Below are 14,627 nucleotides of genomic sequence, written 5' to 3'. Positions count from 1 at the left end.
AATTTCTATGGCCAGGGTGTATAATACAAAAAATGCAAATCCTAGGCAAAAATATTTCACAGTACCAACTTATAAGCTAGGAACAGGTGAGATAATGAAATGTTATAAAAAAACATCACAACAATAAAAGAAAGACGAAAATATGATTCAAATATCAAAGAAGGCAGAGTTAGTGATCAGTTGAAACCAATATCAAGAATAATTAAAATATTGATTGATTTCTAAGTAATTCCCAACAAATTCCACTAGACGTACTACCAACCTAACCAAGTAAATTTGGGCGGTTGTTTGCTTCGTGATTTGTTATTGAAATGAACGTAACTTTTGCAATATATAGACAAAAATTTATTAACTTCACTTTCCACGAAAATTTATCGGGTCTTCGACAACACCTCACAGCATCAATTTAAGTAGAATGGCCGAAATCAGCCAGAAGCATAGCGTCGGATCCAACGAAATCTGCAGAGAGGCCGACACCGTGTCCTCCGTAGACTTCGACTTGAGCGATGTATCGTTGTTGCAGGGTGTCTCCATAGCATCGCAGTCTTGGCAGAACGTCACATTAAAGTCCTTCACAATCTCGCACATGGCCTTCTCCTCCACCGTTTTGGGCCAGCACCCTCTCAGCTCCGACTTCTCTATAAAAAACGTCTCAACCGAAAATATCGACTCTCGATCGGCATTTACTACCCCACTGTATAGTGAAGCACTTCGCGTCCGCTGCGGGCTCGGCCAATACGGCGTGCTTTGCGGCAAGCTGCGTCCAAAGCGCCTTCTCTGGGCTTTCGTCGGCGCCTAGAACCTCCTCCATTTTCTCTTTGCTGCACTCCATCTCCATGTTTGTCTCGGCGCCGCAGTCTTCGTAATTTTTGCATTTGATGCACTTCATCACTTTGTCGGAGGGCGCCGCCGTTGCGTCGTCATCTTGACGGCGAAAGCGCCCCACGAAGGCGTTCGTCATAACTGCGACAGAAAGTGAGTCCCGGACGAGGAAATGGGGCGACTTACCTGACTCTACCAACAGGATGGCCAAAAGACTTGCACAAGACGAACGCACGTTCATTTTAATTTAAAATCCGAAATAATCGCGGGATTGAAAAAACATCAAACTGAAACTACAAATAAATGAAGTTTAGGGAAAATCAACAAATCTCCAAGGGCACCTCACCCACTAGATATTGTCAGTTTGTTAATTAACACGTTTTTTTTTGCAAAAAATCAATTCGAGGTTTTTTCTCACAAAAACAACAGCCTCGTTACACAGCTTTTCTCATCAAAATACGACACCCACAATTATAACAATACAAATATTTTATTTAAACATTTACACAAACATCATTTTTCACTGGCCTTGAGCCCTTGTTGCAGCGCCCTCTGCCTGTAGCCGTACAACTCCTTGATCCACTTCTCCATCCTCGCCTCCTCGTTCAGAAACAACTGAAAATCCGTAAATACTATGACGACCTCCACAATGACCCCAAACTCACATTATGGTGGAATATGCTGTCAGGTTCCACCGGTTCCACTTCGGGCACCTTTATCGTCTGCTTCTTCAAGTCGATCACGATGTTTTCCATCATCTTCTTGGACTTGCTCGACGTGAACGCTCTGGGAGCGAAACCCTCCTCGTTGATGGCGTTGAGGACCTTGACGTCGATGCTCGTCACTTCAGGCGACCTCTTCACCTCGCCCTTGTTACCGTCGTCCGCGTCATGCTGAGCTTCCGAACTGGAATTGGAACTGGAGCGCCGCCGCGACTTGCTGCTGTACTCTCTGATGTATGATCTGGATCGTGAGCGCCTGTATTTGTTCTTGGATCTGGACCTGTGGTGGCGTTCTCGGTAGCGGGACCGCTCTTTGGAGCGCGACCTCCGCCGCGACTTCGACTTGTGAAGGACCGAACTCCCGCTGCGGGAACGCCTGCGTTCCAGAGTCAACCTGAGACACTACTACCGCTCTCACGAACCTGGATCTGGAGTGCTTGTCGCTGCTGCGGCTCCTGTCGCTCTTGTGCTTGCGCCTCTTGCTCCTTGACTCAGAAGAGCTGGACGAAGTCGACCTGAGAAGTCTCCGAGTCAGCACAAACACATCCGCCGGGGTCGGCGCAGTTGCTGCTTGGCCTTACCTGTGTTTGGTTCTACTTTTGTACGAGCTTTTGCTTCGCATTTCGCTATCAGAATCGCTGGAATACTTACCCATTGCAAATCTGCGAGCACACGCCGATTAATCAAATGAGATTTAATTCACTCAATATACTACCTTATTTGAGGTTATGTCAAGTTAATTCTGGTCAAACGTCAAAAAATTTGCAACTGCAACTGGTTCTGCAACCACCCACCGCGCTCCGATTGGCCCGTAGAGCCACTCCGACCAATCAAGCGTGTGCTCGACAAGCGCAGTTATTGTCGCTATTTGTTTTGGTGAGGTGAACGAAAGCGAATCGATCAATTACGTATTTTTATTAAATTTGGGTGTAAATTATCAGCCGAGATGACCATCATAACGAAACTAGGCGAAAAGAAGGACAAATCTATAGCGCCGCTCGTCGAGAATGATCAACTCGCTTCAGCTGTGAGTATAAACCGATTTTCCTCCACACTCGATAATTGACGTTTCGATAAAATGGCCAACTATGATGATGTTTTTTACCGAAGGGGGCACCGACACGGTCCGCGAACCCCAATTCGCAAAGTCATCGTCCTCTTGATGCGCTCGGATACGGAAATACAACGAAATCGCAGTTTTAGATGATGCGATTTTTGTTACAAACCGCGACAATTTTGATTTGTTTGTGCTACTCGCGAAAGAATCGCCTCGACTCGACATTGATATTAGGCAAAAATAGCTAAATGAAAGAAATTAGTCTTATCAAAGGCCCCCATTTAGGCCTGTCAATTTGCAAAGCCGCCTCGATCCATAAAAAATGTAGGACAAGGGACAAGATAAATTGACAGATGACAGATCAAAATCAAAGCCTTACAAAGGAAGTTATTCTAAATTAATACGCAGTTAATACTGCATACATGATTAATTACAGATAATGATAACACGTCAAGGTTGCAATTTGAGTAAGATTAAGAATGTGTTGAGAGGTTGTAAAAGCGGACGTTTAGTTAGTTGCGAGTAAAAAGCTAGGTTTTATAGCTTCGCTGGGGTCATTCCGTGACTTGGCACGCGTAATTGTGTCCTAACTTGGTTCAATAAAAGAATCGAACATGACATAAATAAAATGGCTTCTAGCACACTTGAACCTTTTGTGAAAAGGTGACTCAAGCGGTGTCAGCGATAACAGATGGAATAAACAGAAGTTTGATTAGAGCAGCCGCACCACGATAAAACCTGTGACTCACCATGGGTCCACAGTCTGTTATAATTTTTTCTTGTTGGCGTCAACGACCTTGTGTTGCAGCCGCCGTCGGACGACGCCGAGGCGCAGAACCCGAACGTGGTGATCCTGAAGGCGCGCGCTCGCCGCGTGTCCACCGCCACCACGCTATGCCTGATCTTCACGTCCCTGATCGTCGTGAGCGTGGGCATCATCTGCGGCAAGATCCTGTACAACCACTACATCAGCATCCAGATGCGCCGCTTCACCGGCTACGCCCAGATCCCGATGCCCTCCGAGGACGTGGAAACCATATACATGAGGGAGCGCAACCCGCTGCCCGACTCGGCGCTGTTCAAGGCGCTGCCGGGCCAAGGCGACGACAACGACGACGACAACTTCAACAACATCATACGCAACTACTTCAGGGAGGGCTTCGAGATTGACATCGAAGACGAAAAGTACGAGAAGATCGACGTGCCGGACTTCAGGGACGGCCGCAGCGGCAGGTTCATCCATGACTTCAACACCAACATCACCGGGATCATCGACATCACGGGGAACAGGTGTTTCGTGATGCCCTTGAACAGGGGCAACGTGCTGCCGCCGAGGTCTCTCTTCGATTTGATACACAAGATGTGGGACGGGTACTACAAGGTGGACACGAAGATTGTCAGGGAGACGATGCGGGTGGTGACGCCGCCGCTTAAAGATTTGGAAGGGGTGGGGAGCTACATAGCCAAGGAGTGCGAGAACAGGCCGGTGTACAAGCTGGAGAAGTACGTAGGAGGAGGTGAGTCGTTGTTCGTGTTTTGTTGCGTGGTACTAAGGGGTTGTTGCAGTTGTGAAGCGCTCGGCCGACCTGCATGTGCAAGCCAAGTTCGCTCAGTACGGCGGTAAAGACATCACCGAGTTCGACATCGTCAACTTCGACGACGTCGAGGACTACGAGAAGGAGAACAAGATCCAATAATTTGGGTATGACAAGGAGCTCTAGTTGAATATTTTTATTATTATAATTGCTTTAAAGATATTACAGTAATTCAGATTTATCCAATTCGACAGTAACCAGTTGAAACATGTATAATATATACGTATCTTTTTAGTAGAGAGTGTCGTCTGGATCGGTTCGGGAAATGGTCATCTGTCGCGAACCTTTCGGTTAGAACCTGCGTTAAGCGTTTCCAAAACGGATCCAACTGCGCATGTAAAAAGTTTAAGCCGTTACTGTGCATGTAATTGTTGTACATTTTATATACTATGAAGGACATTAAATTATGAACAATGTACTTAAGTCATGTGTTGCACGTTTCCTCCTGTCGGACGATGCATTTTGTTGTTTTTGAGACATATCACCTAACACTGTCAGTTTGAAGTTGTCTGTTTCCGTTCTTGGCCGTTCTTTGATTAATAAAGTGTGTAACAAGAGACGGTTACTCCGAAAATAATTTTTATTTACACTAATAAGTACAACGAACAGTTGACACAGAAAGGACATTACAAAAGTAATGCATAAAAAATCTACAAAAAACAACGTCGAAAGCTTATTTCACGCAACGGAGGTGACACCAAAATCAATCAACTGAATACACCGAGTCTAGTTCTTTTCCAAGACCAGGACCAGCTTGTCCTCTTCGTCGCTGACGCACATCCTGGTCAGGTCCGACGCTATCGAAGCGGTCTCGCAGGTGCTGTTGCGCTCGTTGTCGTCGTGGATCGGCGAACACTCCATGGTACCGTGCGCCACGTGATTGTCAACTATGGTCAGTTCGGGGGGCGGGATGTCACAGGCGAGCTCCTCCAGCCCGGGAATGGTTATGGAGAGGGGGTGGGCGCTGCGCGACAACAGTAACAGTAACAACAAGCCAACGTCTCACAAACAAAAAAACAACGTGTTTTGCTATTGTCCAAAATTGAAAGGTACCACGTGATCGGATAAGTTTGAGTATGAGTCAATCAAAGAGTCGAGTCTCGTTCGTCACTGCCCAAATTATCTCGACCATTTGGTACAAAGTCCAGTCATGCAGTACTCTTCTTTACCTATTGATCGGTACTTCGAAGTGGGAAAGCGGTACTCTCGATTGGAAATTGTTAGTTTGGAACCACTCGCTCGAGTTAGGTCTAAAACGAACCCAGTTTGATTGTTTAGTTTAAGCCCCACGCCTGAGTTAGTACTGGCACTTACAATGGAGTGTACCTGACCATTGTGGGGGTCTGCTTGCTGTCGGTCATCGAGAACTTGCCCTTCTGGAAGGAGCTAGTGATGTCGGCGATCTCCTTCTTGAAGGTTTCGCGCCTGTTGCGCCCTTTGAAAATGGCAACGTCGAAATTGAGCTTGGCTGAAAGTTGAATTTGAAAAGGTGAAAATTGGGCGGCTGTCGGGTGCGAACCTGGGTCGATGGGTCCCAGCTGTTGGGCCACGTTGAAGGTGTGTTCGGCATTCCAGAAGTTGGGAATCGTGACGAACATTTTTCCGGTGTCGATGGGCAAGTAGAAGCCCAGCTTGTGTAAAAGGAGGACGAAAGATTGGTACTTGAGAATGGCGGTTTGGTCGGCCGTCCAAGGTACCACCGGTATCGGCAGGTTCAGTACTACGGGTGAAACGTAAGTCTTGATTTGCTACAGGAAGGGGGACTTACGAGCAAAGTAGTAAATCACCGGTGATCGTAGCGCTTTGTTGTTGATGAACTCTTCAGGATTGGCTAGGACCAGTTTGACGTAGCAGGTATCGATCAGTACCTTCTGCAACCACGAGACAAATTTACTCTTGTTGTCTTTGCACAGGTACTCCCTCAGAATTTTGATACCATCGTCGACTGACGTTTCTTCGATGTCCACCGGACTGACCGTCGGTTTAGTTTCTTTCAAGTGATCCGGTTGCTGGTTCACCTTGATGAAATCATTGTACTGACTCTCGTTGATTATGTTCTGTTCGAGCAACTGCCGAATTATCGACAGTTGCGTTTTCTGCTGGACACCACACTTTTCATATTTTTTCGTTATGTTGGCGATAGTGTCGTGAGTGAACCTGCTCTGATTGTAATAACCCAACAAGTTGTCCTTCTCTTCTTCGGTCCATTCCTCTCCGTCACCCATATTGTTGTCCACTTGAGCTTGATTCAGCTCCGAATTGGATCGTGGCGAATTTATGAATTTGTTGATGATGTATTCGATCAAATCGGACCAGTCCTGAAATGACAGTTTAGAGCGCCACTAGCGGGCGGTTCGATTACGAATAAAACGTCACTCACGTCGCATATTTCGTAGTCCGTCTCCCAAATGAGGGAGAAGGTCTTGAGGATGCTCGGCTGGAAGAGGGTGGCGACGTGTTCGAGGTCGCCTCCGATGTGGTGCATCATCGTGAAGATGCAGTTGTTGACGAACTCGCCGTTTTCTTTGAAGCTCTCGAGCAAGAGTCCGTACTGGCGCATGATTTCGACCGTCGCGAACCTGAAATCGGTCAATTCGGATGCATTTCCAAGCCCTAAGATCAATTCTTGAAACGGTCGACGTGGTCGAGTGGTTTCGAGAATTGCGAGAGAGACACTGATCGACAGTTCAAGCAGTAAAGCCAAGTGGTACTTACTGCAGATACCGACATTTTAAAATTTGGGGCTGCGGTGCTAGCGTGAAAAGCAACAACAATAAGCAAAACCTTACTGTTTGAGGTGTTCCATTATATTAAAAGAGTGTCGCTGTTTGGTGGCAGAGTCCAAAAACAACAAATAACTGTGATTGGTCAATATCAGGTCTTGCAGATACTGTCTGCTTTGGATGTTGGGATTGTATTGCCTCAACAACAACAAAAACAACGACCTCAGATCGTCCATGTCGGTGATGTGGTTCTGCAGGTTGGCCAGAGTCATCCGGTCGTCCTCGCTCAAGTGTATCATCTTCTGATAGGTCTCCACGGCTTGCAGAAACTCCCTGATGGCGGTCACCACCTGAAACGGTCCAGTTGTAGTTGATGTCTTTAGATTTGTCGATTCCAACCAGATGCAATCGCCGCAGACAGGGTTTCAGGTCGATCTGGGGGATCTTGGCGCTCATTTCCAACTCCTCGTATATCCAGACTCCCTGGAACACCAGGTAGGACAGGACCTCCTGCGAGAGGACGGGGCTGACGTGTTCCAAGTCGAGTTCCAGTTGAGTAGCAAATTTCAAGAAGTATGTCACGAGCCAGAAGAAGTGGGAAGTATCGATCTGGACGTGTATGTTGGAGAGGAGCTGCGAGTGGAGGTCTTGCACCAGGGTGCCGTAGCCCTTCAGGAGGAAGTCCACCGTGAACTCTTTGAGGATGTTGGCGATGTCATCGTCAGTGGGCAGGTGGTGCAAAAGGCCTTTCATGTTAATGCTAACAAAAAATCAAACGGAATAAATATTTTTTTGGGCGCTCTATATCTTACTTAAATTTTAGTGTCGTGTAGTTGGTACTAATTATTAAACGACAGTTGATTCAAGAGAATTGTGCAACAAAGTTTCGTTGCATTTTGTAAATGAGATAATAATGTGTTATGTGTTTGCATTGTATAATATAAAAACAACATACTCGTTGCTTAATTAATTCGCCAGTTGTTGGAGCTGTTATGTGATAATAGCCGATCTATCCGCAATCAGATTTTTTTGAGGTAAGTTTTTTATTTATGCGCGGAAATTGCGCAAAATATCAATCTATTCAGAATGAAAAAGTCGACAAAATGCACAAACGGCATTGGAAGTTAAATTTGTGCAATTCCCTTGATTATATGATTAGTGATTCCACAAAATAAAATTAGTTATTTAACGATCTTGAAGTTGGCAGCAAAGTGTCAATCAATTAATTTTTGAATAAGCCCAATTTTTCTACTTCTTGTTTAACACCACTTACGTATTGGTCTTGCTCCTCTTGACCAACTTCTTCCTGCGCAGCTCCTTCTTATCCAGAACTGTCGTCGCGCGACTCTTCCCCGAGTTGTAGCGACTCTTCTGGAAGGTGTGGTGCTTCTGGTGCACCGGCTTCTGCTGGGGTTGATCGTCCTCGTTACTCGAAGTGGAAATCGACTCTTGATTCTCCACCTGAGTGACGTACCCGAAATCCTCGCTTTGCGACGACGGACAATCCCTCTTCTTCATTTGGGGCTTGTCGCACTTGGACATGTCCATAGAGTCGATGCTGTTGTGAGCCGTCGACACGCCGCTGCTTGTGCTGGTCTCGGTCTCGGTGGACTTGCCCCGCATCAACCCCGAGAGGGTCTTCTTGCTCCTCTCCACCATGTTGGTGGAGTTGGTTTTGTTGCGTTGGCCGCCTCCTCCGTCGCTCGAGTCGCTCGTGGGGTCCGACGTGATGATCGGGGAGGAGTCGTCGCTGCCCTGCTCGGGGGGCGAAGTGTTGCTCTCGTTGTCTTCCGAGCTCTCGCTCAGCGAGGCCTCGAGCCACAGGTTGAGCAGCTTCTGGAGGGTGCCCACGTGCTGGTCTTTGTACAACAGGGCGATCAGCTGCACCATCGTCACGCCCCAATACATCTGAAAAAGTGTTGACGACAGGAGACGCAAAGTTGGGAGTTGTGCCTCACTTTCTGCGGACAAGAGATGAGGTAGATGATGACTTTGTCGATGCTCTGCGTGAAGAGGTTCCAGATGATCTGGTTCTGCATGGTCGAGTAGGCCAGCGGACAATTTTGAATCGTCTTGGCCTCGGGAACGTGCAAGATGTTCCTCAACAGCAACAAACAATTGTTTATACTGTCACAATACTCGAGGTTCATCTCGAGGTCGCTCTCCACGATGAACTTGATGTGGTCCATGATCACTTTGGTGCTTCTGCTGTCGGTGAAGGCTTCTTTGCTGCTGGTCAGCAACTTGTTCAGCTCGAAGATCGTGTGTCTGCCGACTTCCGTGCGTGACATCGCTTCCAGCGGCAGCAGATACTCGATGGGGATGGTCAAATTCACCAGAATTTTGATGACCGCGTCGATGATCTTGGTTGAGCTTCTCGCGTCATCCTTGAGGTGCGTCAGAAGCGGGATCAGGTCCTTCTTGATGTTCTGGCCGAAGCCGATAGCTCGTCGGTATGTGCGCAGCGTGCTGTCCTCGGTCACCAACTCCTTCAAAATTTCTTGCAGTTTGGCTAGAATTATTCACGTTAGGATCAGGCCGCCACACTTTGGGGGCTTTACCGAGGCAGTCGTCGCTGAGGGTGAGAGTGTCGCCGTTTCGGACACAGATTGAGGCGAACATGTTGTGGATTTGGGCCATTTGGGGGATTCACACGGAAGTTTAACTGGAAAAATCAACGATCGGTACACATCGCGGTGGTGAACTGGCAAAAGGAACGTTCACTTTCTGCAAAACGTGACGCAGTCGGTGCACACGTTTCGCCGCATAATGCGTCTAGTCCTGCATCCGAAGGAATTTGTCCTTGGTGCAACTTTCTTATTGCACACAACCGTTATGTTGTGATAGGTTTACAGTTAGAATAACGGTGCAACCACACCTTTGTTGTTTATCGTTTTATTCATTTATTGTCATTATGTCTCGGTCAAGGGGTTTGGGGCCTTGCTCCACTTAATAGAAATGTGCCCCAATTCTCATTAAAAAACCCCCATTACATTTCAGTCCGATTCATGAAAAAATAAATTAAAAAGCAAATATAAATTTTCCTTGCATTCCAAGAGTACCAAAAAATGTACCACTGGTACAAATCGGTTCATCATACTAAGTTTTTAGAATTTGCGTCTCTAATATTATTGTATTCAATTTAGAGTCGTTTATGGCTATCTATTAAAGCACTCATGGTTTAATAGATTTCTAAAATAACATAAAAAACTCGTTTTATAAGGACACTGGCGCACTCGTCCCATAGAAAACTCCCCTACGGCTCGTTTTCTACACTTGGGACTTGTGCGCCAAATCAACCCTATAAAACTGTTTGCCTACTTGTTTTTTTTTTATATTGCGTAAAACTAAAATGGCTCCCATCTTAAATCTGCATTGGGAGGTGGTATTTAGTTGTTTAGGGTGGAAATCTATCGGATTTTATTAATCCCGTGGCGAAGCTCGTGACCGAACTATGCAAATGAAAAAACAGTTGTTTCTGAAGAACGGCAACATAAACAATGCAGTTCCGGGTAGGGCTCCCGGAGTCAAGAAAACAACTTTGATTGGTGTGTGCCGTAAGAGGGGCTCATCGTTAGCTCCGGATAGAGTTACCGGAAATACGAAGGCGAATTTGATCGGGGTTCGTTGTTAGCGGACGTCATACAAATCCAAAATACGACACGTGCACATCAATGGATGTTACGTCATTGGCAGCGGCCCGCTAGTTTGATTTAATGGGGCTCGATCGGTTGTTCGCTCACCCATTCAAATCGCACCGCACCCCGGGGGCACAGGTGCGAAGCGCGAAGGTGCAAAAACAGCGTAATTGCAGTTGCGCAACGACGAAGGTGTGCGTAACACATTAATATTTTTTTACAAGAAACGATCGTTTCTTTGGACTTACCAAAGGTGCAGCAAATAGCGTACTTCTGATGTTATTTACAAGAACAGCAGAGGCGAGACACCGAACCGAACGAAAATGTGTAAATAAAGAACCACACGAAATGATGACCGCATGAGATGATCCATGTTAAGAGACTGAAAAACAAGAACCGGCCGAGATTGGGGTTGACGAACAGATGGGCGCACGTGAAGAGACAACGTGACTCGGTTTGCGTTAACGCACCGAATCTAACATTTAAGGGAGGCTTCGCCGATTTGTAAACGTGCGAGAGGAGCTCATGTTGGGGGCGGCGCAAGCGCTCACGGAGACGGTCCCGCGTCGTGACGCGGGTATCATGTTTCCTGTCTAAGGGAAAAGTCGGTCCCGCACTCCAGATTTAACCCTTAGTTATGATTTCGTCCAGGAAAAGCACACTTACGCAAGAAAATTGGAAGTTCTGGGAATAGAACGGGTAGGATGGGAATCAGATTGTCCCATCTTTTGTGACCTTACGTAAAACGAAAAGCTCATTTCTCTTAAAATAGTACTTCATATATTTATTTATTAATACATTTTACACATGTCTCTTAAAACATCCTACTTTTGCTAAATAAATTTGACGATTTGCACTCTTTTCTATGCGAAAGTCTTGACGGGGCCAGCTCTAAACCGGAGGAAATTGATCAACGGAAAAATACATAACGAACAAAACGGCAAATCTGAAACTTGTCAGCCTCACCCATTCATAACAATACTCTAATAAATTAATTTAAATCCACTCCAACACGATTTTATTCGCACTTCTGTTTGACGGTCGCGATGATCATGTTCGTCTGATGTATGAGGTAGAGGGCGCTGATGAATACTGCGTCGGCCCTGCAACACACACGACAACGTTCCAACTTTTCCAAGTATCTCCCTACTTACAGTCCTTGCTTGAAATACTCTTTCAAAGTATTACTAAACCTCTTCGAGTACTTGACAAACTCCCTCTTGCGCTGCTCTAGCGCCTGCTTACCCGTGCTGCCCGGAATGAAACCGTTCACCTCGTTGACTGCGTCCAACAATCTCTTGATGGCACTGGCTATTTCCCTTAAAAAATGCATGAAAAAGGGTAAGAAAAATTGGGGAGAGGGACGTACTTGATCGTCTCTAGGAACGTTTTTCGGTCGTTGATCTCGTCAGGGATCCGGCTCAAGATCCGTTTGAGGGCGGCGGATTTGCGGTTCAGTTCCTGGAAAGCGTCCTCTGATCTGTTCAGTCGGTACTCTACAACTGCTCACAGTTAGGTGAAATTCGCGAATATTGTTTCGATTACCGTCAGTTTCTGACGCGGCGCCTTGCAAACGCAATATGCTCTCGTTCAGGTTGACTGTGAGGTCCCCTTTGCGCATAATGCCTATAACAAGGTCATGGGTCAGACCAGGGTATGAGGCTTCTGCTTTGGTGAGGGCTGACCGCAGGGTCTGCGAGGCGGATATGTCTTGCTTTTCCAGCTGAAAGTTCGAGGGCTAGAGACTATCGGGGCGTTATTTAGCGAGTACCTGTGACAGGATGGGGCGTATCAGCACGGGAAGAATCAGTGATGTGACTGGTGTTTCGTCGCCCATTGTCATATTTCTGGGTTGGTGGTGTGGAACGCGACAAGAGGAACACTTTGTCTTGGACTGAACTGATAAGATAACGAAAAACTTCCAGGAAAATCAACAAATGTTTTTGTGAACTGTCATCCGTCAAAGTGATTGCAGGAAACTGGACGATGTTTGAGGGAATCGCGAGAGGTGGCGCTGGCGCTCCAAATTGATTTGACGTGACAGTTGTGACACGTGCGGGCCTAACCTCAAAGATTTCAAAGAATGTGTAACAGAAATAAAAGACGAGAAGATGATGAAGATGACGAAACTGATTCTGATTCGGACTCGTCTGACGTTAGCATGTCAGATTCAGACGATTCTGGAGCAAATATCGAGTCCGAGGGTGACAACGAAGAGCGGGACAAGCCGGACAAAGCAGTCGAAGATGAAGAGGAAGAAGATGAAGTTATTAAGGCAATTCGAAGCGCTGCTGACGCGAAACGAGACCATCCACCCGCCATCCACTGCGAGGATTTCATAACCGATATATCTTTTCATCCAAGTGAAGACTTACTAGGAGTTGCAAATATAGTAGGAGATATTGTTTTGTACAAGTATACGAATGAAGAAAACACTATTGTTCGGACTTTTGAGGTGCACACAAAGTCGTGTCGCGACATCGAGTTCAGTGGTGACGGCGAAGCGTTGTTTTCAGTCGCCAAAGACAAGACTATTATGTTGAGTGATGTGGAGAGCGGCAAGTTGGTACGATTCTACGACGAAGCTCACGAAGTGCCTATTTATTGTCTTCTGGTGATCGACGAGAATTTGTTTGCAACAGGTGAGGTCTCATTTTTTACTTGGTACCATTCGAGGTAAAAAAAAAATTGCAGGAGACGACGACGGTTGCGTAAAATTGTGGGACTTGCGGCAGAATTCCCCAAATCCCATCTACAGAACGAAGAAAAACGAAGATTACATCAGCGACATGGTCACGAACGAGTCAAAACATTATCTGTTGTGTTCAAGTGGAGACGGCTCTCTCACCACAATAGATTTGCACGGCAGGTTTGCGCGATTCCTTCACAAATGACCGCACGGTGCACTCAATTTTTTTTAGAAAAATTCACATGCAATCGGAAGAATACGAAGAAGAACTGACGTGTCTGGGACTGTTCCGAACCGAGAGCAAGCTGCTGGCGGGGTCCTCCAAGGGCCGACTTTTCCTCTACAACTGGAACGAATTCGGTTTGCACAGCGACATCTTCCCGGGGACGAAATCCGCCGTCAACGATCTGATTCCGATCACCGAAAACATCGTAGTGACAGCTTGCGAAGACGGCGTCTTAAGGGCGACGCACTTGTTCCCCCACAGACATCTGGGAATTGTGGGCCAACACGATCTCTCCGTCGAGAAAGTTGACATCTGCAACGACGGCCAGTTCATCGCGTCCGCCAGTCACAACAACGACATCAAGTTCTGGAATATCAAGTACTTCGAGGATTTCGAGAGAGTGAGCCATAAACACAAGAAACACGACAAGAAGAGGGAGATGCAGAATAATCTGCCCTCGTCGAAGGTGCAGAACGTCTCAGACTTTTTCAGCGGATTGTGTTAATCACATAATAAAAGAATATGTAAAAATTGTTGCTTTAATGACGACCACACCTACAAAAACGAAAGTGCCCTTGACATACAACACATGTATAGTTTCTCATAATTTTATGAGTACAGTGTCATTACGTGTTTAAAAACTAACTTGTTGCTTGACAAACAATTGCTGTACGTCTTCGACTAGGAAGGCTAGGAAGAAAACAACTAAAGACAAAGTCAAAAACCAAATCCAAATAGTCAAATACCCAAAGAGTTGGTAAAGAATTTAAATTTTAAAAGACTTATTATGTTTGAATTAAATAAGGTGGGCCGATCCCGGCGGTACTGCAATACCGGGCCAACCCGCGACGGAGGTGGAGCAAGCCCCTAGCCTCCGTCAATTTCCAAAAATCAGTTTAATATACTGGCCCCGCATGCGGGGCGTATCAGATATTAAGCTGATAAGAACAGATACTACACTTTGATCTTAGCCATAAGGCCGAGAAGCGATACCGGTAAACTTCTCGAATCAGAATTTATCTGCAAGTCGCACCTCAAAGAGGCACGATAAGTGACAGGTGGCGCCACGTCATGGACAACATCGGTACTAACCCAACTGCAGCCAATCAATACTGTCACATTTGGACAAAAAGTTGACGAATAATTTTTTTACAC

At 46.3% G+C, this 14,627-nt stretch overlaps 5 protein-coding genes and 1 non-coding gene across 14 annotated transcripts; 2 read left to right on the top strand and 4 right to left on the bottom strand.

The window, feature by feature from the left end:
• Nucleotides 1-322: 322 nt before the first annotated feature.
• On the bottom strand, nt 323-2,396 carry LOC138131141 (serine/Arginine-related protein 53-like). Of its 3 annotated transcripts, XM_069047969.1 has the most exons (8): nt 2,260-2,396; nt 2,126-2,206; nt 1,967-2,059; nt 1,488-1,920; nt 1,169-1,437; nt 1,009-1,115; nt 691-963; nt 323-638 (listed from the first exon to the last, which is right to left on the bottom strand). In XM_069047969.1, exons 2-5 carry the CDS (start codon nt 2,197-2,199, stop codon nt 1,336-1,338), a joined length of 702 nt encoding a protein of 233 aa, XP_068904070.1. In that variant the 5' UTR covers nt 2,200-2,206; nt 2,260-2,396; the 3' UTR covers nt 323-638; nt 691-963; nt 1,009-1,115; nt 1,169-1,335. The 3 variants fall into 3 exon arrangements, with proteins under 3 accessions (XP_068904070.1, XP_068904069.1, XP_068904071.1); XM_069047968.1 differs by having other exon boundaries at nt 1,173-1,437; nt 2,126-2,339; XM_069047970.1 differs by having other exon boundaries at nt 1,488-1,908; nt 2,126-2,339.
• Nucleotides 2,397-2,432: 36 nt separating this feature from the next.
• Nucleotides 2,433-7,715, top strand: LOC138131135 (integral membrane protein 2B). 4 transcript variants are annotated; one of them, XM_069047958.1, is made up of 4 exons: nt 2,433-2,571; nt 3,410-4,118; nt 4,168-4,303; nt 7,177-7,715. In XM_069047958.1, the coding sequence occupies exons 1-3, from the start codon at nt 2,491-2,493 to the stop codon at nt 4,296-4,298; spliced, it is 921 nt and encodes a 306-aa protein (XP_068904059.1). In that variant the 5' UTR covers nt 2,433-2,490; the 3' UTR covers nt 4,299-4,303; nt 7,177-7,715. The 4 variants fall into 4 exon arrangements, with proteins under 4 accessions (XP_068904059.1, XP_068904058.1, XP_068904057.1 ...); XM_069047957.1 differs by having other exon boundaries at nt 7,084-7,715; XM_069047956.1 differs by lacking the exon at nt 7,177-7,715 and adding an exon at nt 4,432-4,753.
• On the bottom strand, nt 4,759-9,697 carry tim (timeless). 3 transcript variants are annotated; one of them, XM_069047914.1, is made up of 11 exons: nt 9,481-9,697; nt 8,878-9,431; nt 8,193-8,827; nt 7,319-7,679; nt 6,986-7,269; nt 6,577-6,775; nt 5,965-6,514; nt 5,716-5,916; nt 5,511-5,664; nt 5,366-5,446; nt 4,759-5,160 (listed from the first exon to the last, which is right to left on the bottom strand). In XM_069047914.1, the coding sequence occupies exons 1-11, from the start codon at nt 9,557-9,559 to the stop codon at nt 4,923-4,925; spliced, it is 3,336 nt and encodes a 1,111-aa protein (XP_068904015.1). In that variant the 5' UTR covers nt 9,560-9,697; the 3' UTR covers nt 4,759-4,922. The 3 variants fall into 3 exon arrangements, with proteins under 3 accessions (XP_068904015.1, XP_068904014.1, XP_068904016.1); XM_069047913.1 differs by having other exon boundaries at nt 5,511-5,916; XM_069047915.1 differs by lacking the exon at nt 5,366-5,446.
• Nucleotides 9,698-11,314: 1,617 nt separating this feature from the next.
• Nucleotides 11,315-12,464, bottom strand: Ccm3 (programmed cell death protein 10 Ccm3). 2 transcript variants are annotated; one of them, XM_069047977.1, is made up of 5 exons: nt 12,329-12,464; nt 12,103-12,280; nt 11,927-12,059; nt 11,712-11,876; nt 11,315-11,660 (listed from the first exon to the last, which is right to left on the bottom strand). In XM_069047977.1, the coding sequence occupies exons 1-5, from the start codon at nt 12,398-12,400 to the stop codon at nt 11,576-11,578; spliced, it is 633 nt and encodes a 210-aa protein (XP_068904078.1). In that variant the 5' UTR covers nt 12,401-12,464; the 3' UTR covers nt 11,315-11,575. The 2 variants fall into 2 exon arrangements, with proteins under 2 accessions (XP_068904078.1, XP_068904079.1); XM_069047978.1 differs by having other exon boundaries at nt 11,927-12,053.
• A 161-nt stretch (nt 12,465-12,625) lies between these two features.
• Nucleotides 12,626-14,003, top strand: LOC138131130 (WD repeat-containing protein 55 homolog). The gene is made up of 3 exons (XM_069047945.1): nt 12,626-13,199; nt 13,252-13,426; nt 13,479-14,003. The coding sequence occupies exons 1-3, from the start codon at nt 12,641-12,643 to the stop codon at nt 13,975-13,977; spliced, it is 1,233 nt and encodes a 410-aa protein (XP_068904046.1). The 5' UTR covers nt 12,626-12,640; the 3' UTR covers nt 13,978-14,003.
• Nucleotides 14,004-14,272: 269 nt separating this feature from the next.
• LOC138132369 (U2 spliceosomal RNA) lies at nt 14,273-14,463 on the bottom strand. Its single transcript, XR_011160065.1, has one exon. It is a non-coding gene; the product is annotated as a U2 spliceosomal RNA (small nuclear RNA).
• Between the last annotated feature and the right edge of the window lie 164 nt (nt 14,464-14,627).

This window comes from Tenebrio molitor, chromosome 5 (genome assembly GCF_963966145.1).
Source record: "Tenebrio molitor chromosome 5, icTenMoli1.1, whole genome shotgun sequence".
Classification (NCBI taxonomy): Eukaryota; Metazoa; Arthropoda; class Insecta; order Coleoptera; family Tenebrionidae; genus Tenebrio; species Tenebrio molitor.
The sequence above is the reverse complement of the archived record's forward strand: the minus strand, read 5'-3'. Positions and strand labels throughout refer to the sequence as shown.